The 27,925-nt window shown below is 36.9% G+C and overlaps 1 protein-coding gene across 1 annotated transcript; it reads left to right on the top strand.

Annotated features, from left to right (window-relative positions):
- Window positions 1–839: 839 nt before the first annotated feature.
- LOC107596627 (beta-1-syntrophin-like) lies at window positions 840–27,893 on the top strand. The gene is made up of 7 exons (XM_016287387.1): window positions 840–1,516; window positions 9,780–9,996; window positions 13,768–13,975; window positions 19,678–19,814; window positions 20,947–21,143; window positions 25,813–26,003; window positions 27,545–27,893. The coding sequence occupies exons 1-7, from the start codon at window positions 1,009–1,011 to the stop codon at window positions 27,635–27,637; spliced, it is 1,551 nt and encodes a 516-aa protein (XP_016142873.1). The 5' UTR covers window positions 840–1,008; the 3' UTR covers window positions 27,638–27,893.
- The last annotated feature ends 32 nt before the right edge of the window (window positions 27,894–27,925 follow it).

Genomic DNA, 27,925 nt, shown 5'->3' with positions numbered 1-27,925 from the left:
TTTATGTAAATATATTGTATTTTTTTTTGGTATATTCTGAAATATATTTAAACATAAATATACAAAATATGTTTTTGTATATTTTTTGAAAAGCATATATATAAAGTGCAAACAATATAATTGCGCTATTACTTTTCTGTACTAGTGTCATGTAAATGCAGTAACCAAGAATAAACACTAGATTGCACTAAAAACTCAACTTTTAGCGGCACTGAAACCCGTGCGGTCTGGCGGATTGTTCATTTACAGTGTTTTGTTTACATATAACACATCCGTTTTTGTCACCTTGCTTGGAGACAATCATAACAAATAACTGTTTCTCCATTACGTACATTCTACGACAACAGTGAGTCAAGGTACAAAGCAACTTTCAGTTTAATTCAAAAACCGTACACACAAGACGCTAATTATGGGTATTGCGGTCTTAAAAGAACATGTTCTTTTTTAAATATAACTGTATTTTATCATAGTTGGCGTTTTAAATATTTCAGTGACCACAAACTTATGGCTGCGCGTTTTAACGAGGTAACTTAAATACACGCTGGTGAACAGACTTGGCGTTCACGTTGGACCGAAGTATCACTAGAACATTTCTAATATACATTCTTTATCATTCCCAAACTGCTGATTTAGACTTCAAACGTTAAAAAGCACCGCCGATTGAAAGATTTGAATGGTCGTCTTTTATTGTGGAGGTAAGTTAGTGCTAAATACAGTTCAAGACAAAACTGTGCTTGTGATCAATGATGTACTTAACAGATGAATCAGTTTTCAATCCGAAGAACATCCTGACAGCGAGAGAGAGAGAGAGAGAGAGAGAGAGAGAGAGAGTTCAGCATGGCCACACACAGGACATCTCAGACATTTGCTCCACCCAAAGAGGATATGCATGTGGAGCCTGTAGAGGGGCTGAAACTATCCAACCTGATTCACAACTTTTTCCCTGTCCGGGGGTAAAGTCCTGTGCGTGTGTATGAAATCACATGGCATTTTAAGAATGCTTCAAAGATGGCGGTTTGTGGTAACAGAGTGCAGAAAAGTGCATGTTTGGAGGTGCTAGTACGAGAGCGATGGCACGCGGTCCTGGCGAGTTTAAGCGACGCGTCGTTGACGCTCAGCTGCGAGGAGCCCGCGACCGACGCCAGCATTAACCTGAACGGCATCACCACCAACGGCTCCTACAGTGACCAGCCGGACCCCACCAACAGTCCCAAAGCCGGAGTACGGACTCCTTTCACGGATTCACAAGTTCCCGAAGCGATTGCCAACCGCAAAAGATGTGTCAAAGTTATCAAGCAGGAGGTCGGAGGATTAGGGATAAGCATCAAAGGCGGGAAGGAGAACAAGATGCCTATTCTTATTAGTAAAATATTCAAAGGTCTGGCTGCGGACCAGACTCAAGCGCTCTACGTGGGGGACGCGATACTGTCCGTGAACGCGATCAATCTGCGGGACGCCACGCACGACGAGGCGGTGCAGGTGCTGAAGAAAGCGGGCAGAGAGGTTATGCTGGAAGGTAAGGACGGGAGAAAGGCTAGAAAACTGTCAGTGGGGCTGTTGAGTTTTCAGTCAGGTGTGAATGGACCTAAACGGCATAAACGGCATTCGCAAGGTAGATAAGGCTTACTTTATGCTAAAAACATCTTTGGCTAGTCTAAGCTGGTATGCTGTGCACACTACCTCTCTAAAGCCAGCAAGTTGCCCAGATAAATACCATCTTGGGAACCAGCATAAACCAGGCTGGTTTAAGTTGTGTTCATGAAGGTACTGCAGACACGTCCTTCGCTTACACCTGCGGACAGTCATTGCCAGAGTGATGGACGTGTTTGCTGTGCCCTCCGGTGTTGTGCATTAAGGATGAAAGCACCCTTGAGAGTGATAAAGCTATGAGATTCCCTCTCACTGCATCATAAAAGCATACCTCAGATTTCAGAGGGACGTTCATAACTTTGCCACTCTCCAGGATGTTTTCATTCCGCTTAGTCTTGTTGAAGGTTTTCACAATACAGCTGAAGATTTTAGGAAATGTGGTTAGACACACAATGCATTATAATTGCACTGCAACAGCAGCTAGAAATAAAATACCTGCCACGCAAAATATACAAATAGTGTACCATTTAAAAATATGGGCAAAATATGCAAACTTATTTAATTTATACAAATTAAGAGCTAAGGCCATAGCACGCTGTATTGAGTGTTTATGCTTCAAAAAGTTGTTTATTGAGATCAGAATGTGGGAGAGTTTTTAGTAAGTGCAGCAAATCAGGCAAATGTTTTGTCTTTATTCAGTCAAAGCTACTAAGAATGTATCCTGTTGTAATCCGTATTTCCGTGTTCTGTACATCCTAAAATCCACAGTGTATGCAAAAGCTCTTTCACTATCAGTCCTACTGCTATGTTGCATTAGCTATTCTCTGCTGTGAGAGACTTTAACCCCATACCACTGTATCATTTTTATGATATTTAAGAGTTTTCCTGTACACTGACCTGAGGGTCAGATTAGTCTCCTTCTGTAAATAATTTAAACAGGGCAGTGGAGCTCAGTGTTTTGATTTCTGCATCTGACCTGTTGAAACACCATAAAAGTTTGTTGGTTATGACTATCAGCTTACTTTGGAAACTGAACACTTAACTTTGTTGCTTTCAAGTTGATTCAAGCAACTAAATACCAAGATTTCATATTTATATTTGGCCTGTTCAGTGGCTTCGCAGCTCCCCACCTGACGTCTTTGTGACTAAGTGAACACAGATGTGCTGTAGTTTGTCATATCCTCATGCTTCAGGATTGAATTGCCTTCAGAGGTCATATCAGCCTGTGCTTCAGCCGCTGATGGGCTGATGGTGGTATCCGTTAGGAGAAAAGAATATCGGAAAGTCTCTCCCTCACATCGTTCCAGTATTGTATGACTTTCTTTCCTCTATGGAACACAAAAGAAGTTTAGCACACTGCTTTGCCCATTTGGACACTGCTTTTTCCAACCCAATCTCATGGAAGAAAAATTTAACTTTTTTACAAATTGGCAATTTCACACCAATTTGTATGAAATGTTATGGTTTTTAGAAAATAAACTAAAAATGATGGTCCACCACTAAACACAAACCTCAGATCATATGAAAATGTATGAGATGGTACAAATTCATAAAAAATGGCCTCCATTAACCAAAAGATAAAATTGCTGTGTTAACTTTTAGCCATGGAGTGATAGTGAACGATGACCAGATGTCAAATATGGCACATAAAGTTTGTCATCAAGTTGCTGGCCACTTGGCCAGGTTTGATGTTAATGTGTCTCATAAACAATCCTAGTTTGTTTCATATTTAAGTATACATAATCAAATTGCATAAATGTGATTTGAGAGCTACGCCGAATATCAGAATTTCCAGTGAATAACTTACATTTTGGCCTGTTCAACACACAAATCTATCATATGACTCCAAAGACATGAAATTAAGTTCTCTAGTAATATGGAGTGCTTTTATGATTCAATTTTGGAGCTTGACAATTAAAATTTTTGGGTGAACTATTGCTTTAAATCCTTTACATATCTGACTTATTTTTAAAAATCAAAAACAAGCTAGATACTTTTGACTTATTTTGATTTAATCCTTTTTTAACAGGCTTCATACAAGCATGAATTTGATTCCTATGGAGCACTCATGTTATCATCAGCACACTTTGAAAAACCGATGAAACATTTCACTAGTTAGACTCATCATTGCAAATCTTCAAACAGAAATTCTGATTTAAAAGAAAAAAAATCCAACTAGTGTTAACATAAAGGTCAATAGTTTAGACCAATTTCAGTGAACACAACATCCAATATATCAATCAACTGTTGTCCATTAGACTCACTATTTTGCTCAAGCAAGTGGGTTTTTCATGTCAAATCAAGGCCCTTGATTCCTTTCTACTGTCCTTGGGATTTGGCTTCGAATAATTCACTTTGACATTTCTTGCCAGAAATATTTGCACATCCTTTTACTCCCACAGATGTACTACACCCAGCTTGTATTTTACCCTGTCACCACTCTGTCAATCAACACCATCTTCTTGTAACAGACTCCCTGATGCCTTTCCATACTCTTTGTCTATATCCTTGAGAAACACATTTGTCCTGGGGGACACGTCAATGTCTTTGGCAAAATGACAGAGCCAGGCACATTGAAGTCAAGGTCTCTGGATGATATTAAAGAAAAATAAGAGCAGTCTCAAGTGATTTGACAGGTTGATAGCTACCTGTCTATGTGTGCGCCAGAAAAGTTACATTCTCGATTTAAGTAAAGGTCTCTTTTGTCTTTTTTGCAGCACTACTTCATGCCTCAAATGAGCAATTTACCAATCGAAGTCCAAAAAGGGCTTTATTCTTCCTCTTTGAACAAAGAATCCCATTCTTAAAAACTCAGGCAGTTTGTAATGAGGCTGACCAGATAAACACAGTACACAAAAAGCTACTCGTGTGTACGCCTGATGTTTTATGAAGATAAATTAAATGTGTGTTCAGGCGCTGAGTGTTCAACAACACACTATTGTACTGAAAATAATTGCATATGAAATTAATAGTACTGTAGACCAGCGATGTTTTGAAGAAAAAAATGGATTTGAGTGCCTGCATTCATAGATATGCTTTAAACTAGAATCACTGCTCTCTAAAAACACCCAATTACTGTGGTAAGTGAAGACCCGTCGTAGAAGCCTAGACAAAGAAATGGGGATAATGAAATGCTCTGGAAGTCAAAGCACATTCTCAATGTTACTAGTGTGAAGCATGACAGCATGACTCCGCAAACAGTTTTAGTTATCTTACCTAAGATAGATGCATGAGCCAAAGGCACGGATAAATCATTCCTGGAATGTGGCACCTTATGTGTTCTGTTCTTTCTCATTCGCTCATGTACTCAGTATTGTAAATAAATGATAAAGTGGGAGAGAATGAGATGGGGATTGGAATGAGGGCTGGTCTGTTAAAGAGGGAGGGGATCGTGTAGTAAAGACCACTCTCACAAGTCACATGACCTCATTTTTAAAGCATGCACTAGATACAGGGAGCAGGGACAACACATTTGCAGTACATGCAAGATCAGGGCCCGTATGTATAAAACTTCTCAGAAATGCTTTTAAGAATAGTCTTAAGCTTTGACTTAAGTGTCAAAAAATTCTTAGTAAAAAGTAGGACTTTTCTAAGAGTAGAAGAAGCTAAAAACAACTTTCAGTAAAGTCTAAGACTGATTCTTAAGTGTTGACTGAGGTGACACTTAAGTGTTGTGAACTAAGGACTACAATAATGTCAACACAAAATGGCAGACCTTGACTTCTGAATCAGCCAATAGTGAGCCTGCTCATGTAAAGTCACTGCAGCACAACACCAATCATTTAATGTAACTACAGCAAAATCATTTAATTAAGACTGAAATATTTTAATATTTAAATTGTTTTTTTTAAATGCTTTGCATTGTGCAAAATTATCACAATTATCACTCATGACGTCATGAGTCACGTCATGACGTCACTCATGACGTCATAAATATAAATATAGATCAGTGAGCTCACCTTTATGAGGTCATCTAGCAACATTAAGTGACCAGTTTTAGCTACTTTCAATTGAAAGCAGTTGGCAACACTGGCCAGTATATTCGTATTTTGATGGTTTAAGTGAAATGTGGGGTCAAAAAAAATCCACATCACTTTTGGCCACTGTTGTGTTTGGTGGGGTTAGTGCCACAATATGTCAGACCCTGCTTGCTTTGTCATCACGGATGAATTGCTGCATTTTTCCAATTTTCCAGCCAAAAAATGTAATTAATACTTTTATTTCTGCAGTTAGAGCATTGACTTGTAGAGTGGAATAGGTTATTATATTTCTTACTTTATCAGTTACAAAAAGAAATTGACTATCTTGACAACCAAGTTTGTATTGTTTTATCAACTCCATATCATCATATACTGTAACTCCAGTATGTCTTATCTTCGTTGGAAAGTGTTTGTCTCCTCCTCTTTGCTGCCATCTTGTTACTCCTAACTAGGTTAGGAGACCTTTCCAGCTCTCTTAAATAATTTAGGAGCTGAGACCTAAGCCTTGTTCAGACTTTCGGCCCAAATCCGATTTTTGTGCAAATCCAATTGAAATCCGATCATATTTAGATAGTTTGAACGGCAACGAACTACATGAAATCCGATTTGAGCAAATCCGTTTTGAGCTACATTTGTATGTGGTTTGGAATCCTATTCAAATCGCATTCTTGGAAATCCATTTCAGTCTGACTGCTCGATCTGAGATGATGGATTTAGTGTAGCTTTTCACGTTCTCACACCATGTAAAACGTAAACACGTGAGACGTTTTTGTAGAAAATATAATAAATGTCTTTGCAGGAACAAGCTTGTGTTGTTGCGAACTTTAAGTCAAGCGGAAAAAGACAATATACTGCTAGTATACTCACCTCTTTAAGTGTTGAAACCAGCAGAGATGGCAGCACGGAATAAAGTCGCACATTCCTGCTTCCTGCGTTTCTGATGATGCCTCATAATATGAAATCCATAATAATAATAATAATAATCCAGCGCGACGGCAACATGTTGTCATGCTGTAAGACAACATCTGTATTGCAAACTGTTGTTGCTGTTATTGTTGTTTTTAGCGTAGGCAAACTAAGAAACCTTACAGAACACAAACTTTTAAACAGTAGTGGATATATTTAATATAGTTAAATATTGTGACTAAAAAAATGTAGCATAAAACATATCACCAAGCCCTAATGAATACTACTGATATATGCTTCCTTTCCATTGCGTTGTAACTACATTTAGCAGGTATTGAATGCGAGTCAGTGAAGTGCATAAATGCCACATTTAAATTTATGGACAGATTTTTGAAATTTCAGTGGTGCTTATTGCAGTCATGCAACTGAAGTTCCTACTTAAACTCTCATTGTGATTGGTGCGCTCAGCTGTTGCACTTAACATTCTCCCTTGAGTGCACATCATAATGAGAGCAATTAATGTCCACTCCCAAGTGTGAATGTTCAAGAAAAATGGATCTCTCATGGACTGTTCTCCAATAAAACATGGATTTAATAGCGTATATGAAAGCAGTCATCCATAAACACACCATTTCTCATTGCTAATGTTCATAATAATTTTACATTTTGCTTGGGACTGACCTATTACTCCCCAAATGAAAGTCAACAGCATTAGGAAACTTTTTTTAAATACTTTTTTTAGAAAGTTATTTTTTGTAATGAAACAGAGGAGATGTGCATAACAAGTTGCTGCCTGATGTTGAAGTAAGATGATTCAGTTTTAAACAAAGGTAAATTTTAAACAAAGAGAAGTTATAACTAACTGTTTTACCACAAAGTTACCCGTTGCCTTTGTAGAACATAGGAAATCCTTTCATAGGTTTGTTGTTGTAGCCGGTCTCTTAGCTTGTCCTTGAGGATAAAGGACCACAGGAGCTCTTACGCCTCTGAGTAGAGTTCCTCCTGCTGTGTGGTGGACTCTAAAGTTCTGAGTAGTAATGTTTTATGCAACAGCTGACTGAAGAATCCTTGACCCTGAAGTACACTGTTACATGTGAGACTTTGGCAGTGGAATTTTGAATCACTTCCTCATTCAGATTGAGTATATTATGTTGTTATCTTTCTTTTTTTTTGTCCTTTGTCTTTGTTACTCTTATCAGTGCGAAGGTGTAAAGACAGGGATTATCGTTTAGACATTTAAGTTTAGTGACCCGGCAGCTTTGTAAGTCGTGTTTCCTGCGTTAACGTCACGTGTAAACAGAAGGTTATGATGATAACACATACTTTATGTGTGTAGTTAGAGACGGAGTGGTGGACAGAAAATGCATGTCATTGTCTCCTCCTCACTGTTTTTTTTTTTTGTTACCTGAGCAATAGAACAAACTTCTTATTCACTCCATGCCATGTCATGTAGCTGTATAAGAAGCCCAACTCCTACTGCAGAAAACATCCCCCAAACCATGACACTTCCTCCTCCACCTTTGACTAACTTCTTTATGCACTTGGTATTCAGTCTTTCCTCAGTTTGATGCTGAACAAAATGTTTCCCATCAAACTCAAATATATTAAACTTGCTCTCACCGACTTCTCTTAAACATGCCGAGACCGTTCCAAAACCCTGTTCATCGCTGAACTGGCAAGCAATTCCAGCTGCAGTGTTGAACCTATTCCCCATTGAGAGTCTCTGCATTATCCTGTCCTCTCATACATTTGTCTTACGTGGATGACCAGCCTTTTTGGGGGACTTGAATTAATTAATGTAATTGTAAACCTGCAATATTCGAGAAATCACAGATTTGGAATGACCAACTTCTCTTGCAATGGCTGAAAGTGTCATCCCTTTGGCCTTCATCTGGACAAGCTCCAATCGCAGGGTTTCAGTCATATAGAGCGGCCTGCCATCTTACAATCTTAGTGAAAATTGGAGGAATGCTGCCAGTTAAATAGAGTTTGTCATATAATTAAGGAAATTAGCACAAGGTGCCAGAATAACACCAATGGCTTGAAGGTATCTGTAAGTGTTCCCTAATTTTGATCAGATTTCTTTTTCAAATGTCATTTAGTTGTTTTTTTATACTCTGCTTCAGAATAAAATGAATGTATAAAATGTGCTTAAAAAGCTGCCCTTCTGCTCCTGTTACTTAGGATAAATTGAAATAGGACTAAGCAGTGACCTTGAAATTTAGGAAATTGTAGATTGTTCTCCAGTTTTGATCTCCACTGTATATACAATGATCAAAAGCATATACATTCCAAAAAAACACATTTTTAATTGGTAACTATAATATACATACATATATTTTTAGTCATTTTGGTAGTTAAAACAGTTTATGTATGATTTATAATGATTGTGTACAGTTGAGAAGGTCACCTCATGTAACTTGTCGCATGCTACATGCTAGGTTAATTTTATAGTAGATATCAGAATGTCTAACTCATATAATTGGTCTCCCAACCTAAAAGCATGCAGTTAGTGTACCTTACTTTTGAAAAGAGTCTTTTTCCAGGGTGAGTTTTGAATGATTAATCATTCTGTTGATCTTTTATTACTTGGTCCTGCGGTTAGGAATTGTTTACTTAGTATACTGCAGCATATTATGTGCAAACGTGTTTGTGGAGAAGCATTTATGTAATATGCAACTGGTATGTTACCCCCAGGCATTCAATATGATTGTTTTAACCAAATTGATGTCATGTCAAATAGCCAAACAGCCCATTTTAATGTGTCTTTTTTATGGGTAATTGTGAAATGCCTCTAGTGTTGTGAAATAGCTCTGTGCTCACTTGGTCAACAGCTTCCTGTAAAGATTAAACTGTCATATGGAATGGGAATAATTGGCCCTCAGCATGACGTTCACCTGAGAAGCATGGCGGTTGTAATCCCATATCAGCATGTTCATGTGCAGATGCTTTGGCCTCGAGTTCACTGACCTGTCATAAAACCAGCAGTAATCGCCTAGCAATGCAATAGGATACTATGCAAATGTGCGGTGAATTGATTTGCTCACTCAGGACAGCTGTGGGAGTGAAGTGGTTTGCGTAGGGGTTTCCTGCTTTCATTTTTGACTGGTTAAGGCCTAGCGCACACGTGTGATGGAAAATTAACTCGCAGAGCTATTTTGTGTTGTTGTCTTTGGGTATGTGCATCTACTGATACTGTTTTTTTCATCAAAGAACATGAGATGAAGAGAACGTGGGAACAGTTCACAGATACTCGCGATAATGTTGCGACCCTTCACTGACCCCTTTCTTTTTTCATTCCAGTGAAGTACATGCGGGAAGCGACGCCATATGTGAAAAAAGGGTCACCGGTGTCTGAGATCGGCTGGGAGACGCCGCCTCCTGAGTCCCCTCATCTCGGCAGTCCTCACTTCGATATCCCCAGCCCCCCCTCGCTGTCCTTACAGGGCGACCGCAGATACATCCCCCTCGAAATGTGCTACATCACTCGCAGTATGACCGTCCCTGACCCAGAAAACAGGTACTGCTTCTTATGCATTCAATATATTGACCACCATAAGTTTGCAAAACTTGCAGCATTACTTTATGAGAGGCTAAAATCCAATACATTAATGTTTAAACTGCATTAAAAAATATTTTTAATAAATATTAACAGAATTTTCGTCAAAAATTAATTCACTATTTATTGAAAAAAATTTTTCCTTGTGTAGTACTTGTTAAAATGGTGGAGAAGGTGATTGGAAGTGTTTTAGACAATCTCTTTGTAATGTCGTCTCAGTATGAGCAGTAAGGGGTCTTATTATTTAGCGGGTGAATGTGACAACCCTGGTAATGCACTCCACACAACAAATGCTTTATGCTGGTGGCTCACTCCGTCATGTTTGATGTCTGAAGAGTACTAGTGTCCTCTGCTTGTCAGTGGACGGACCTTCATATCTTCAAAAGTGATGGAGGACAACATCAAAGTCCATGTCAACAATGACTTCAAAGATTTCATATGTTGCCAGAATGCTTGAGGTGGACACTTTACAAAAAAACATGGCCAAAAATCACTCCAAATAAAATACAAGATATGAAGCCAAACATTAAACTTGTGACGTGGCTATTCTGAATGACTATGGAATAAAAGGGGAAAAGAGAGCTCACACACCATAAAGAATAGTAAAAAAAAAAATGAATAAAATATTTATTAAGAGGCCGAAAAGGTGCTCGGTGCAAGGTATGTTTTCTGGTTACCAGTGTCCATAAGATAAACTGGAACATTTATATGGTTGCATTTATTGCACCGCTGTAGATGTCCGAGACCATCAAAAAACAAAAGTCAGTAAGATATAATGGACACTTTTATTCAGCAAGGATGCATTAAATTGGTATAAAAAAGTGTCTGTAAAGACATTTATAATATTGCAAATGATTTCTATTTCAAATAAAAGCTGTTCTTTTTAACTTTCTATTTCTATTTAATAAAGAATCCAGGAAAAATGTTTCCACAAAAATATTAAGCAGCACAGCTGTTTTCAACATTTATAATAAGTAGAAATGTTTCTTGAGGAGCAAATCAGCATATTAGAATGGTTTCTGAAGGATCATGTGACACTGAAGACTGGAGTTATGGATGCTAAAAAATCAGCTTTGCCATCACTGGAATAAATTGCATTTTAAGATATATTAAAATTATATCTTAACCAGTTATTTCAAAACTTTTCTTTTTTTTACTATATTTTGATCAAATAATTGAAAAAATTGATACCAACCCTAAACTTTTGAACTGTATATACCATATAAATACAAATATAAATATCTGGTTTGTTGTATATCAATGCAATATAGTTAACATGTACAATGTTTTCTCAGTTTATATCAGCAAAATACCATTATACACAATACATGTGTTTCAAAAATATAACCATGTTCACCATTTTCAAAATAACAATAAAAGTCTTGATATGTAAAATTGTGCAACTAGTGCAAACATCTAAGAAAGAATTTCTCATTCATACATGGAGGATGCAAATATTTAAAAAATATATATATATATAAACATCAATCTCATGTGTGCTTTGTTGTGTATTGCTGAAACAGTTTTTGCTTGAGATGTAAAAGTTCCCACCAACCACACTGTCTGTTTTTGTGCTTAAGCCTCATGTTATTTTTTGCAGTATATTGTACTTTTGTTGTCAGAGAAACGAACGTTGTGGTTTGTGACATTAACCATAACATTACACAGGAAGTGTGTTAAAAGATGATGTACCAGCGCTGAATGGTAATGACAGGCGGAACATGTCACATCTCTTTTAAAACACAGTGAGGCTTTGTGTCTGTGTGCTGCTGAAATGTTAAACATACTGAATCCTAATAACATTCTGCATCCATTTTTATCTTTTTGCTGTAGATTAGGATCAAAAACATGACCAACTTGAACCTGAGCACCTATTTTGCTATGTGTTGTTGTATTGTACCTTATACAACAGTACTCTTCTCTGATTCCAAGACTGCTGATATTTATAATAATTTTATGAAGATATCAGGCAATATCACTTTCGCAATGCTCATTGCCATGGGAGGAATCACAGCCATGTTAGTATTCAGTACAACTGCACACTTGCTCATAAGACATTGCTTAAATATCTGGCGTGGGTATATAACCTGGAGACGTATGGCGAGATAAACTGACAGGTAGACAGACAGACGAAAGACTGTTCCACTCCTGCCATGTGCTGTCAGTCAGGAGCCCTCTGCAGACAGGCTGCCAGGTCGTCAGTTCTCACCCTCCAGCTCTGTTTTCAATTTGCACCATTGTGTCCCATGTCTTCCAGCCCATCCATCACTGTGGTGTTCATGCAGAGCTCTTTCAACACTGCAGACATTTCACGGCTTACCTCAAGTGCCACACTGTGAGAGGAATCATGTCAAATTCCTAAACAAAATCCATGTGGTATAAAAATAGATCGTGCCCCCCTCCACTGTTGTAATTTCTTTGGACTGTTCGGTGTTCTGATGACCCAGAGTGGAACTTTAACTGGAGTTGTTTTTGGTAGAAGTGAGAGTAGCTGGTGGTTTGGGGTATGGAGATGTTCCTCCACAACAGATGTGTCAGTGAACGCTCCATCTGTCCTGTTACTCCTGCTCTTGTTTGGTTTGACAGTGTGTTTGGAGACCATCTAAATTTAGTACATCATCTTTTTGTCCTGTTTGACCCATTATTTGGGAGGTTGGTGGTAAATAGAAGAGAATTTGTCCAAAATGTTTTATTTAAAGTGAATTCATTTTTATTGGATCCATGGCCTATGTTTGTCACACGTTAATAACAACAACAACAATAATAATAAAATGCAAAAGGTTTGGTTTTTAAAAAATAATAAAACTCCTATCTATCTATCTCTATTCTATTCTAGTTAATAAGAATAGGTCGGGTAGTCATAACATTCTTTTTGTTATAGTTTTATTTTCACTGATATCCACTGGCAACGTTAGTAAAGTAAACTGTTAGTAAAGATGCCGTAAGTTCTCAGAGTTGGACATTTTAGGTTAACTTTCTGAAGTTCACGTACTTCCTTAGAGAGATTTATTTTGACTATGAAAGGCATTGAAACATTAACTTCCTAAATTGGACACAGGCATCTCCATTAGTTGTGAAATTCTCCCAATTATAGTCTTAAAAGGCAGAACTCATTGGGCTTCATCCAAAAAGCTTTTTTCCTCCAGTCTACTCCAAACACATCGGCTCCATCTGTGCCCACCCCCTAAGCCCCTCCAAACTCTCTGTCTTCATGAAAGTAGGTCTATTTTTACCAACACGGTGCACCTGAAAATGATATTGTGGAGTGTAAGGTTAAGACTCTTACTCTAGATGATGTATGAGTGGAGCATTTATCATTGTAAACTCCTGAGCTGAACTGATGTATGGTTCTGTTTGAACCGGGTGGATCTGATATTCTGGTGGTTAATGTTGACTCCAGAGCTCTTTCAAGCACTGTCTGTGTGTCTTTAAAGTGACGCAGATGTCTTGTTTTTAATGAAATGTGGTCAAATTTAATCACATGTATTCTAGTTTGTACTATATTCAACTCTACTATTTATTTTTTATGAAAATAATTAATTATTTCTCCATCTGTTGCTTTTTTATACACTACATATAGGAAGATATATTGTATCTAGATTTATATCTAGAGCTATTTATTAAAAAATATTAAAATGTAAAAAAAAAAGGAAATATAATTTAAGTTTTGCTTGAACTATTCTTTTAATAACCTGTAGCTTGTTCTCCTTTTCTTTCTTTCTTGTGTTTCAGGCAGATTGAGTTGCACTCCTCTGATGCCAAGCACACAATAGTCATGAGACATATAGACACATCTTCTGCCCAGACCTGGTTCACTATCATGCAAACTGCCATCACCAACCTCACCAGCAAAGTCATCTGTGAACTCCAGGAACACGCGGGCCGCCACGGCATTGCCGGGAGTCGAGAGATCCGACACCTCGGATGGCTAGCGGAAAAGGTGGAAACTTGTTGCATACAATTTTATGAAAAACCTGAGACCATATAAACATTTATCAGAATGGAAGACAAAATGTCAAATTATTTTTGCATAACTGAATTAATATTTATGAGCTATGCCTTAGTGATGTCATCAGCCCATCTGTTCCAACTGTCCAATACAAATCAGTTCAGCTCGAATTGAATGTGCATGGCATGAACGTACATCATCATTAAGTCAAGTCAAGTCAAGTCACCTTTATTTATATAGCGCTTTTAACAATACAGATTGTGTCAAAGCAACTGAACAGCATTAATTAGGAAAATAGTGTCAATAATGCAAAATGACAATAGTAAACACAAATTTTTCATCATTGAATTCAGTGATGTCAACATCCAGCTCAGTTTAAATAGTATCTTTGCAATTATGTCAACGATAACGCTGGAAATGAAGTGTCCCCAACTAAGCAAGCCAGAGGCGACAGCGGCAAGGAACCAAAACTCCATCGGTGACAGAATGGAGAAAAAGCCTTGGGAGAAACCAGGCTCAGTCGGGGGGCCAGTTCTCCTCTGACCAGACGAACCAGCATTACGGAAAAATCAATTTAAGACATAATAAAACGTTTAACCCAAACTAAAGAATAATAATGTGCATTTGATCTGATATAACTGTAGTAAAAGATTATGAGATGCATTATTTGAATGCTTGGCCAAAGAGATGTGTCTTTAATCTAGATTTAAACAGAGAGAGTGTGTCTGAACCCCGAACGTTATCAGGAAGGCTATTCCAGAGTTTGGGAGCCAAATGCGAAAAAGCTCTACCTCCTTTAGTGGACTTTGCTATCCTAGGTACTACCAAAAGTCCAGAATTTTGCGACCTTAGGGAGAGTGATGGATTGTAGCGTGGTAGAAGACTAGTTAGGTACGCAGGAGCTAACCCATTAAGGGCCTTATAGGCAAGTAATAATATTTTGTAACTGATACGGAACTTAATAGGTAGCCAGTGCAGAGACTGTAAAATTGGGGTAATATGATCATATTTTCTTGACCTGGTAAGGACTCTAGCCGCTGCATTTTGGACTACCTGTAGCTTGTTTACTGAAGATGCAGGACAACCACCATTAAAACTCATACTTTCTATGTCTCATTTAGCTGCATGGCAAAAGTTAGTCAAATACACTTGTCTAAACCCACAGGGATGTCTTGCATAAAACCCAGCATCAGCTCAAGGTCTTTGGTTTGATGTAAGTGTTCCACTGTAATAGGTTTTCAGCTTTATGATAATTCTGGATCTGCAAAGACTTTATACAGTCACTTAAAACTTGGTTATAAAAAAATATAACTTTGCATAAATAACAGAAAACAGTATGGTTGATATTGAGCTTGTTGAAGTGCTCTTTACTGCATTTTTTAATAATACCCCCCCCCTCACAAGTATGACTGTAATACTTGTGACTTACTTACCACTTGTAAGTTCATTCAAAAACACAAGATTATTGTAACAGCTAATGAGAACATTTAGTTTAATAATGAAAACAACAAAATTATCTTTCAGTTGAACTCCCCATGAAATCAAAATGGAAGTTTTGTGGCTTTTAATATAAAATGGACTTAAAGGAATAGTTCACCATTTACTCACACTCATGTCGTTCCAAACCTGTATGAGTTTCTTTGTTAAACAATAAAGAAGATATTTTGAAAAATGCTGGTAATCAAACGGTTGATGGTCCCTAATGACTTCCATAGTCTTTCTTTCCCTTCTATGGATGTCAATGGAGACCAACAACTGATATTTTGTGTTCAACATAAGAAAGACAGTCATACATGTTTGGAATGACATGAGGGTGAGTAAATGATGACAAAAAGTTCATTTTTGGGTGAACTATTCTTTTAAGGTTTTAGTGTTCTCATAAACAGTGACAAAATTCACATTTAGCAGACATGCATATTCATATCAGGTTTTCTGTGCAATCAAATGCTGTCTAGTATCTGAAGAGTCCTGCTGCTGACATTGTAAAAAGACGCTACAGTTGCATCTGAAATGGTCACACATTTGCTATTTCTTATGTATTGAATAGTGGACTATATAGGGAATAGGAAGCGATTTGAGATGCATGCTTTCCATTGGGGCAAATTAAGTTTGGTTTCCCGTCAGTACGATGTTTCACATGGTACTGACGGGAAACCAAACTTAATTTGCCGTTAAACAAACGGTCAAGTTCTGCTTTGTTGGGACTGTTATGCAAGTGAACTGCTATTATTTAAAAAAAAAAAAAGGAAAAATATTTTTGATATGTCCCACCCGACATGACATTTTAATTAGAAATAAATACATCAACACCTGCACTCATTAATAGTGACTCTTTAATTTAATGCATAATACACATTTCAAATTGCCCTTATATCAGAATGAAAGATGTTACGCTACTGCAATGTAGAGTCATCACATTATAGGAAATAAATTAAACTTACATCAATTAAACCTACATCCGTAGTGCCTGCATAACTATCTAATCATATATATGATTAAGTTGATCGTTTGAGATTTTGGAGCTAATTTAACAGCCTTTGAATTTTTTGCATTTAACTGGCTTCATTCGATCTAACTGTTCTCTGACCTCTGCATCCCTCCCATTTCCCACTTTTGTGATAGACCTCTTGTATAAATGTTGATGTTTGCAACATCATTTTTAAACAAACTATAAAGATCACACACAAGCATGTTAACAGGGTCAGGTTATACTGTACGCTCTAGTTGGACACATGGCTAACATTCTGAAAACTACAGACAGTTCCTCTGAAGGTTTTTTTTTTTTTTAGAAATTCTCAGAAATTGTGGTGGCGCGGTGCTGGAGCGATTGATAGAGGATGACTCTTCTCAGTGTGACCGCAGGTTTTTCCTCCCTATTAAATCTCCTTTTCATCGCCGTCCAATTAGCTGAGGCCTGGCAGGGCTGGCTAATAGAGAACTGCGGTGATGGCAGGGCTGTGGGCAGCCCCGTCTCAGCCTGCCCTTTAATGAGAGCTCCCTCGTACCGTCTCCTATTACCAACCTGCCGGCCCCTTGATGAATAATTATATGAGAGGAAAAAACCTCCAGCATGCTGAATGCCCACAGACAGTGAGCCGATTTCTTTGTGCGACGGCCGGAGCTTATAACAAGGGCCAGTTTGTGGTTACGCATCTGCTTCTGATGTACTCGGCCCCGCTGGGGTCTCTTTTTAGCCTTAAGGCAAACTGACCCTCTCAAGAGCAGCCCTGTGATTTGTGAAGATTTGAGTGGTCTGTCAGGCTATCAAAGCCCTGAGGAGACATCTGTCATAGAGCAGGGCTTCAGCAGTAAATCACACTTGGGCTCAACTTAAGGTCTTATTGGGAAAACTTTGTGAACTATTACGCAGTTGTAGAGCGTGTTTACTTTTGAGCTCATTAAAGTCAGTGTTTAACATCGTTTGTAACCCCAATAAGTTGGAATAAGCTTTCTGTGGAAAATTGTTTCTGCAACAGGTATGTTATTAACTTTTTCCCCGTAATTTCAACATATAGACTTCCAAGATTTATACTTGGAACTTGCAATTCTAAAAAATATCTGAATCGTTATATATAAACTCGCTATTGCGAGAAAGAAGTAATGATGTGTAGATTAAAAAGTCACAATGACATTTTTAATTATTTTACTCTGTGGTGAAAACAAAAAACAAAACAGAATTACTACTTGTTTACTCAGAACTGCAAGATGTAAACTATGAAGTTGTTTACATTGTTTCCCGAGTTTATATTGCAATTCTGAGAAAAAAATAATTGCGAGATATAATCTCAGAATTGCGAGGAAAAGGTCTGAATTGTGAGAGAAAATGTTGGAATTACCTTCTTAAGTTTTCTTTTTTTTTAAAATTCTGCATGGAAACAGGCTTCCATGTATTTCAGAGTGAAACTAAATATTCAGTAACGGGGAAGAAATGTTGAGTGGGACTTGATTTTATCCATCTGGAATTGATCTGTTTCACAACAGAATGGTGGTTAGAGGGGAGTGGCTGAAAGTAAGAGGGGTTTGTAAAGTCATCCGAGAAGGAAAGTCAGATGCAAAGCAAGTTATTATACTTAACATTGTTTTTCTGTGAAATAACGTGCACAGATGAATCGTTCACAGCAAGACAGGGGTGTGCAGATCCAATGACATCAATATATTGCTTTTTATCAATGCACTGATACTTCATGTTTTGTTTTTGTTTTTTCAATTTACGTCATTTTTCATTCATATAATTTCTCAAAGCAGATCTGTCTAAATCTCTCTCCCTGACATGGCACATATTTATAATATAATATTTAATACAATTTAATATATTTATATAATAATACAATATATATATATATATATATATATATATAATATATAGGCTATTTATTTATTTATTTTAATAGTAAAACCATGATTAATTTAAGTTGTAAAAGTATCCAGCTTACATTTCACACAGTAATTGTGTAGTATTTCGTCAGTTTATTTAGGCTAATAATATCCAAAAAAAACAGCTAAGGAATTATATGATCAGGATGTTAAAATAAACAAAAATCTCACCTTTCAGAGTAGACATTAATAAGCATATCCCAACCAGGTTCGTCACTTGTTGCGGTTCCCTTAAACATTTCCGATGTAGTCTGTGCGTATTTTCAGCTCTTTCATATTTGTGTTTTGAGTATTTTCAATGAGTTTCTGTTTTTGCAAAGCATTTCTGTTTTTGGTTGTGTTGTGAATATTTGCAGCACATGTGCTGTCAAACAGAGGAAGATGCTTTCTTATTTTGCAGGTGTTTTTTTCTATATTAATGTGTTTTTTTCATTTGCAGCGCGTTGATCTTTCTCGGCCACCGTACATTTTGCTTAAAGTTAAAAATATTTTCCAGTGAGGTTAGAATAATAAACTTACTTTCAAGATGACATATTGTTTTACTAAATTTATCTTGTTTTAGGAATGTTTCTAATACAGAACAACAAAGACTCTTTGCATATGTAAATTATATGCTGATGAGTTTATGCATGATAAAAAAGCACCACGTATGGAGATTGGTAGGGAAATTAAGGTTGTGCATGTACCCACAATCTTCAAAGTAAACTTTGTACAGGACCTATATATCTAAAAACGTTTGTGTGTGCACATAGGCCTACTTTTCAGCAAGTCTTATATGTGAGAAACAGGAACTTGCATCAAGACAGTAAACCGGGTTCATTTTGAATTCATGTCATGGTTGCTGACTAAGCACTTGGAGTTGCCTTGATATGCTTTAAACATGATGTAACATATTTTTTTAGACCATCTGAACGTTACATATGGTTTCTCGTACATTCCATTAGTATAAAATATGCATATCAGATCACATCACACACATTTACCTCTGGACTTAAGTGCTCATTTTGCTGATACATCAGTAAAAGTTGAAGAGGCTGAATGGTTTTGAAGCTTTACTTTGTTCTGAAAGTATTTGGAGTTGCCGTGGTTAATCACAGGAAGTGGCCTTAAAAGAGACACCCTCGAGAGGTTTACCACTTTGACAATGTTAATTAACAAGTCTCTCAGATGAACAAAAGACTTAATGTCTGCACTTGACGTTTTACACAGGCTTTCATATGAATAGACAAGGAAAATTAGGACAAAATGTAATTATATGGCACCTGAAAGACTATTCACATGTTACTCATGGTGTGTGTGTGTGTGTGTGTGTGTTTCAGACGGAAAGCGAAAGACAGTGCTGGAAGCCAGTGCTGGTGATGTTGACGGAGAAGGACCTGCTGCTGTTTGACAGTATGCCACGCATGAGAGAACACTGGCTCAGCCCGACACACACCTACCCTCTGCTCGCCACACGGTACACACACTCACACACAGCGTTACTGCTCTCATTTTGCTCGTTCATACAAACACGCCTTTGAAAAAACAGTCAAGGTACACACACCTGCACTCCCTTCTGTTTAACACGTGCCTCTGTACATACACATGCAAACACACACACACACTTTTTGCATGCCAGTTGGCAGTGCTGACCAATTGGGAACTAAAATACACAACTGCAGCCAGTTGGAAAGAAACAGTACAAAAGCATTATGACTATTAAAGACCTGTTGAAGCTGTATGAGGTGGCAGCTATTACTGCAAGGGATAGATTTGAAGTCCAAGTTTAACTGGACTGCAGCCCAGATCTCACTCTAGGGCTGATAGGGCAGTTATCACAGGCTCAGTTGGCATGTGCTAATGTTTTGTTGACCCTGAGATTGTCCAAAATGGCAGAAAGTAATGCCATGCTTTTTCTCAAAACTTTTCTAAACTTATTTTGGCTTGACTTCCTCTGTGAAATCTCAAGTTCTGTCAAGCCGGGCAGCCCCACCAATGGTGAAAACTCATTGGACCAATCCAAAGCCCGTATATAGGATGCAACAGCGCCTAGTCTTCAGCAATCTTGGTTGCGGCAGTATTTTCCCATTCATTTTTCCCATAGGGGTCAACTCTTCATTAAAAGCCATGAACTAAACCAACCAGCTCAAATCAGTTCCCCTATGGAGAAAAGAAATGGGAATTTACATTCGAAGCCCGACTGTTGCATTCCATTTAATATCAAACCTAAACTTTGAGAAACTGATTCCAGCAAATGGATGTTAAGAAACATGAAAAATTCACTCAGTAGTTCATTCAGTAGTTTTGTGACACTTACAAAAACTACCATGGTACTAAAAGTCTATGGGGTACTATTGTGTTTTTGAAAATGTACCATATTAATACCATTTTGACATTTATCATATTTTTAAGGTACCTTGAAATACATGAATAAATATCATGAAATGCAAATCCTATAATAAAAAGTACTGTGGTGGAAACATAGTAATACCATGGTAATCTAAGGCACTTCCATATAGAAGCACTATGGCAAATATCCAAAAAACGTTTTGTTTGTTTTTTTGTTAGTGATTTCCATGGTGCACTTATCTTCGAGTTTTTAATCGTAGGCTGGTGCATTCTGGTCCAGATAAGGGTTCACCTCAGCTTGGTGGCGAGTTGTGCTTTGCTACACGGACGGGAACCAGATTGGGTATCGAAGGCCATCTTTTCAGAGCAGAGACCTGTAAGGACTTGTCACTCTGGACCAGGCACATAGTCACTGGCTGCCACGCAGCTGCTGAGATGATCAAAGAAGTCACTACCAGTGAGTATGGATCCTACGTCTCACTCCTTTCACAGGTCTTATGGCCTGTTCACACCAACACTCTTTCAAGGTTCCAAAATGGGGTTTTCACACTGATGCTAAAGAACAGAGGTTCTCAAAGTGGGGGATCCGCAAAATAATTTTAGGTACATATGATTTCCAAGATGTGGAATCCAGTCATAAAAATTAAATTTACTGTATAACGTGTAATGTCATGCAATTTGGCAAATTTTGCATGAATAAAAGTAGTTCATGAAGTTGACTATATGGACTAGTGTCTGTGAATATTAAAGCGCAAAAAGACTGCTATTTAAATATAAGTCTGCGTATCTTTGAGTTAATGAATGTTGCTGTTTCATCTACACATACTGAAGTGTGTTTTTTAGCATCTGCCACCTCACTATATGATGACAAGAACACACACACTATATATATATATATATATATATATATATATATATATATATATACACACACACACACACACAGAAACTCCAATTTAACTTGAAATTTTGAGAGAAATAAATTACTATCGTGCAGTAGAATGTACTTAAAGTAATAATTATAAAATTATTAAAACTGTTTTTGTTTAAGAATAATCATCAGTTTCAATGTTTTCATTTTAACAGTAAACCCATTGTGCAGCACTTTGTTTGGCAAAAAAATAAAGTAATAGTTCATTTTAATTAGATTACATTGCTTACATAAGATGTGTTATGCCTTCATTTGATTACCAATGTTGTTGATAATACATTTGTATTGCATCATAAATCCAGAAAAAATAGAACTAACACAGAATTTCTAAAAATAAATACACGCATAAAGCATTTCACAGCTCTATTATTGTAAATTTTTTTATAAATTGTTACATTTGACAAATTTTATGATTTCAAGTATGCCTAATTAGATACTTAAAACAATTTAATTAAACCATTAAACGAGTCCAGAAAAATTAAAACTGGAAAAAAAAAAAGTTTTTAAATGAAACTGCATCTTTATGGACTCCTCAAGTCTGAAATATTGTACCAGGACTTGTCATTTATTTATTAGATTTATTTAATTTAAAGAATATTTTTCTCTGTGGCAACAGTTTGTTTTCTGTTTTAGTTAGCAGTAGTCTGTAACTTTGCAACAAGTGTTGATCCATGTCGGCCCAGGATCTCATTTATTTTCTTGCGCATTGATGTGTTTACATTAGTTTTACGGCTGTAGTTTCTTAAATGTTAAACACATACTTATGTCAAATGTGGATTTGTGGGTACTCGCAAGCTTCCATGCAAAGATAAATGTGTCTCGGTCGTCTGAGGTCGCGGTCCATGGCTCCAACTGTACAGTGAATTCAAAAATGTTCTGTGCTGCACTACAATATTTCTTAGTTTTGGATGCGTGTTATTCATACTGAAGTCGTTTAAGTAAAGAGTGTATTTTTAGAATGGAATGCCATGGCAGAGTTCCTGTGTGGTCTCAATGCAGCAGGCGAGGGGCACCGAGCAAAGCATTCTGGGAATTGAAGCTCTCAGGCAGTCCCTGGGCCTGGACTGATAGGAAATGTATCTGCTGTTACTGAACTGCAAGTGAGCCCCTGGAGATCACCGTGCCTTATTTGGATATTTTGCCGTTTTCCCTTTCTGTCAGATATTTTCACTGTTCTGAGATCAGGCTTTGAGATAATTTCTACTTAACCTACAAAGCTGGAATGGCAAGTAGGCTGAGATTAAACTGAGCAATGATTGATGTTGATTTTACTGTCATGAGTTAAGCATGTTAACAGTGCTGTGAGAAAGCTTCTGAAAGAAACAATAAAAATAGACTGGCCTTGTTGCAACACATCACTCTCTAATTAATACATTTGGGAGAAGATAATTACTTTGAGTTTGTAGGAAAGAGCAACAGATCCAGATCGTCGAATAACATGTTAGACTGGATTTGACATATTTGTTCCCTTAAAAAAATCCTGTTTGCGTCAGGATCTTGGAACTGCTCCATATTTGGGATTTTATGGGAAAGGCCCATTTGGCAGCTGATGCTCTATTACCTGTGTTTAGTCTAATCTTATAATCTGTTCAGAGAATTTGTGTCTCCAAAGATTCCTTCTCTTAGTTCTCTTTTCATGGGGTTTTGTGTGTCATATATTTTCTTTTTATTGCTGACCACAAGACTCTAAAATCCTGTTTCAGTCTGGAATGATGATGTCAACAAAAAATTATTAGAAGCAAACCTAAGGCCAAATGAGAATGTAATACAGTTGAATAGGGGCCAAGCAATAAAGGTGCTTAGGTACCTATTGTATCCATTAGTTTTAGTCTTTTTTTCTTCTTTTTCTGCTCTGGGAGTCTATGGCAGCCCATAGAACCACTTGTGGGAAAGTTATGAAATTTGGCACATAGACAGTCTCAATATTAACCATAGCAAATTTGGAGTCTCTATCTCAAACTCTCTAACGCCACCAAATGCACTCGTATTTCTGCTAATAAGTTTTGAAGCATGTTCTAGAAGCAAAATTATTTTTCCTCTGATTCCTTGGTTCATGCCGAGTCAAACGCATACCAAAATTTAAATTTCTACAGATCAAGTTTTTTCGCAATTTTGAATTCTGCGAAAAACCTGATTTTTCAAACTCGTCCTAGACAGTTTGTCTGATTTTCACCAAAATTGGCTCCGATCATATTCAGATTATGCTGGCAAAAGTTATCAAAAGATTTCTGATAGATCAAACCATTCTCGTAAAGTACATTAACAAATATGACAATTCACGCAAAAATGGACACGAGGCTGTCTTCGCAATGCTTAAGTATATGACCAAACTTGGTACATGCTATACCAAGCATTTCAGAACAGTACCACCTACTGGTCAAAATGTACTTTTTTGTTTATAATTTCTGAACTGTATCTTTAGATTTGTAACAACATATCAAATCATACGATACCCAATTTTCCTATGTCAGCCATTCTGAGCATGGACCATTTCGAATTTTGTAGCAAAATGCTATATTTTACAAACGTTTAGCATGTTGTTATGAATCTTATGAATTGTATAGAACCACTTACAGGAAAATTATATTAAAGACAGCTCCTTAGCTATTAATTTGACCTCTTCTGTGTTTGGCCCCTTAATTGCAGCTTGCAGTTATAGTTATTATTATTTGTTAATTGATGGCTCACTGAATAGACTGCACTCTGTGTAGATGAGTTTAAAAAATGGTTAGTAGATGTCAAATGCTTTGTGTAATATTTTTGCTGTTAAAATATTTTTGAATAAATATAATTACTAATACTAATAAAAACAATGTAATAAATACATAATGTATTAATAAATCAAAATTCTAAGTAAGCCATTTGTTGGTTGATTTCCCTAAAACTTGTAACATTGGCTCTGTGGCGCTTTCCACATTTCATCTTTAATTTGAGTGTCCCAATACAGTAACAATTTTCTGTCTCCGTTTATAGAATAGTATCTGTAGTGGATGGATTATATTATTTGGTTTTCTTGTTCTGTTTAGATTTACTTTATATAATCTTTTAGTAAACATGAAAGTACATGTGTTGTTGTTATTAATTTGGTAAAGATAAGCCTGCATAGACACATGAGGAACATTAAAACTGCTGAGTTACTGAATTATTACAAGGCTATTGTAGTTGAGAGGCCCAAAAATTCCTATGCTAAGCTGTTGATGGTGAAAGAGAGGCTGTTTGTGACTGACTAAAAGCCCATCTGGTGGGAAAGAGTCCCTCAGTCCTGAAGATCAAGCTGTTTTGATGGGGATAAGGTTACAGTATTGTTAAGAGCAACATGGGAACAGTAGTCCGAAATCCCCTTTTTAGGAACCCCTCACCCAAAGTGTGTAATTAATAGGTGTTTGAGTATTTAATGTCAGTGTAATTCCAATTTAATGGGTAAATTGCAGAAGAAGATGCTTTTTCATTGCTGTGATGAGCTAATCAGCCTAATGGACTGGGCTGTAGCCAGAGCCGAGGGGTTTCTCAAAGACACACAATGTGAAAAGAACACACTAGCCTCGCAATTACCCAGTCAAAGAGAGATTCAGGAAGCTTTATTGGGGCAAACGGAGGGGACAGCAGAAGTGGATCACTGGCACACTCACAATAGACACGGTAACAGTAGGTTTCCACACATCCTGTGGTGCCTGATGAGCTGTAATTGAATGTATTGGAGGGGTTATTGAGCAGAGATTACTGGTGATGAATAATGTACCAATTATCAGGCGAATCAAAGGACATTTATCTCACAAATGGAATCCTTTTTCATTTTAGTCGCACCTTAATGGAATTTGCTTGGATTGATCAACCAGAAAGGCAATTCCATTAGTACGTGAACTCTTACTGTATTTATTCATTTTTATTTGGATTGTTATAGTACTTTTAAAACCTATTTTATTATGAAATTGTACCCGAGCCTTTAATATCAGAAATGTGAAAGCATCTACATGAATAACCCAGTAAATTGGAAGAATTTCATCCACTCAGAAAAGTAGCTGCATTTCAATAGGACAATTTTAGACAGTTTCACGGATCTAATAATCATATAATAATAATAATGAAAATTTACTTTAATATTTGCTTCACATGTCTGCTTTTTAACCCTCTGGTATGACAACTCAAAGTAATCGTGATGGCTGTATTTAATTCAGAATATTCTTTGTTTCTTCAGGTTGTATGTATCAGGCTCAGGACTGTCGGTTGGTCATTCACTATGAGCGAGGTTTCTCTGTTATAGCTGATGGAGAGGACAGCTCTGTGGCACAGCCTCTCTTCAGTTACCCATTTGAAAAGCTGAAGATGTCTGCTGACGATGGAGTACGGATCCTCTATTTGGATTTCGGCGGGAACGAGGGTGAAATTGTGAGTAAAAATTGAGGTTCATTCAGCACCAACAAAATTAGTCATTCATGATGGGGCAGTTTTGCTGTTTTTTAAGTTTATAGGTTTATAAGTTAGATATAAAATAATAATAATTACCTACTAATGTTTACATAGATTCTACTGATTCAAAACATAAATAATCTGAGTCATTTGCATCCAAGTCAATGTTCATGGATGTCTTAGTGTGACATTTTTCATGTTTATTAAAATATATTTAGGTAAAAATGACTTTTTATTACTGTGTGTGTATACATACTAGGGGTGCAACGGTTCTCGGTAAAAGACCGAACCGTACCGTTCACCAACCTTGGTTCGGTACGCATTTGTACCGACTGCAACTGATTAATCTCAGTTCTAACAAAGGATGATGTTTTGGCCAAAAAAACAAAGGTTCAAATACACATTTGGAGTGACAACTTTTGATATTGCACAATACAGGCTTTGCTGTCTCACGTTTACGTCCATGTGTCTTTCTTCAACCACACAGCCAAACTGCTAGATGATGCTGTCAACTACAGAAACAAAGCGCAGCAGAAGACGACATTTGTTTATCTCGTAATGCGGCAGCAGTGTAAACTAATAGACTAAAATTGATACGAATTTAATGGAATTCTCTTAAATTGAGCTGTTGTGTAATGTTGTTACATGATCAAATATATTAAGTTTTTGCATCTCTAGAGTCATTTATGATTTGAGCTTCATCCCGTGTGATCAGCCTCACTGCAGTCTTTGGGCGCTTTAGGCAATCAGACTGTATTACATTAATTTCCAATGGATTTGACATTATATAAATATAATGGATTGAAATCAGTGTGCTTATTTCTGTTTCGCAAATAGTGTTTAATCAACAATCGAGTCACGATTAAACTTAAAATGCATGATGGAGCACATCAGAAAGCAGCGCAATTATATTTACTGAAAAATGTATCATTTATTCCTTTTAAGAACATTAAACATAATGAGATACAATAATGAGTCCCTTACATTTACAGGAAAAATAAATGACAGTAAAAAATTTAGATGTTCAGAAGACTGAAAGTGTTCCTTTGGACCATTCTACCTCTGACCAGCATTTTAAAATAAATTCAAATAGACAATAGATATTTAAAACTGTAATTATTTCACAATATTGCCATTTTTTTACTGTAAAACATCTTATCAACTCAAACTGTTAAAACAACAGTTGTATATACATGGATATAAATTAATAAATACTGTGTATTACTGATTAAAATAGCTGTTTGATTAAAATTATTCTTTGAATGGATTTTTTTTTATTCAGTTGCACTGCAAACATAAGTGCAGAGATATTTAATACATATTGTCAATACAATATATTTTTGCTGTATCACACATTCTTATATGAAATTCTTCAGAACAGGAAATGATGCATGTCTGTACTGATAGACAGCTCATCTCTGAAAGACCTGTGTGATCATGATTGTGTTTCTCAACATATGTTTACCACATCAGGAACTTCCCTTAATCGCTTAATACTTTGTTTTTCTTTCTATTCACAGCAACTGGACTTGCACTCCTGTCCCAAGCCCATTGTTTTTATCCTCCACTCCTTCCTGTCCGCTAAGATTGCAAGATTAGGATTGGTAGCCTGAGATTAAACTGTTATAGACTGAAACAGTGACGTGATTTATTCCAACATGGAGAAGGGAAAACCGGAACGCAGTGGAGCTCACAAGACTGAACGAGGGCGATGATGCAGAACTGGCGCTGTAGCAAACCGGACATTTCATTAATGATAAACAATGTATTTTTCAGAGAGATATTAATTCTAGTGAAACACAATTTCCCATTGATTTTCTATGAAAAAAAATCTAACTATATAATGAACACTAACTTGTGATTGGAACTAAAAAAAAAAATACTCAAAGTATTAATTTAGA

Source organism: Sinocyclocheilus grahami, unplaced genomic scaffold, assembly GCF_001515645.1.
Source record: "Sinocyclocheilus grahami isolate Dianchi unplaced genomic scaffold, SAMN03320097.WGS_v1.1 scaffold222.1, whole genome shotgun sequence".
NCBI classification, from domain to species: Eukaryota; Metazoa; Chordata; class Actinopteri; order Cypriniformes; family Cyprinidae; genus Sinocyclocheilus; species Sinocyclocheilus grahami.
Note: the sequence above shows the minus strand (reverse complement) of the source record. Positions and strands in the feature narration are given on the sequence as shown.

Bases quoted from the DNA above. Each gene is read 5' to 3' on its own strand.
- LOC107596627 (XM_016287387.1), top strand. From the start codon at position 1,009: ATGGCGGTTTGTGGTAACAGAGTGCAGAAAAGTGCATGTTTGGAGGTG. The intron at 9,997-13,767 runs GTACTGCTTCTT...CTTGTGTTTCAG, and splicing joins GTCCCTGACCCAGAAAACAG to GCAGATTGAGTTGCACTCCT. The intron at 13,976-19,677 runs GTGGAAACTTGT...TGTGTGTTTCAG, and splicing joins TCGGATGGCTAGCGGAAAAG to ACGGAAAGCGAAAGACAGTG.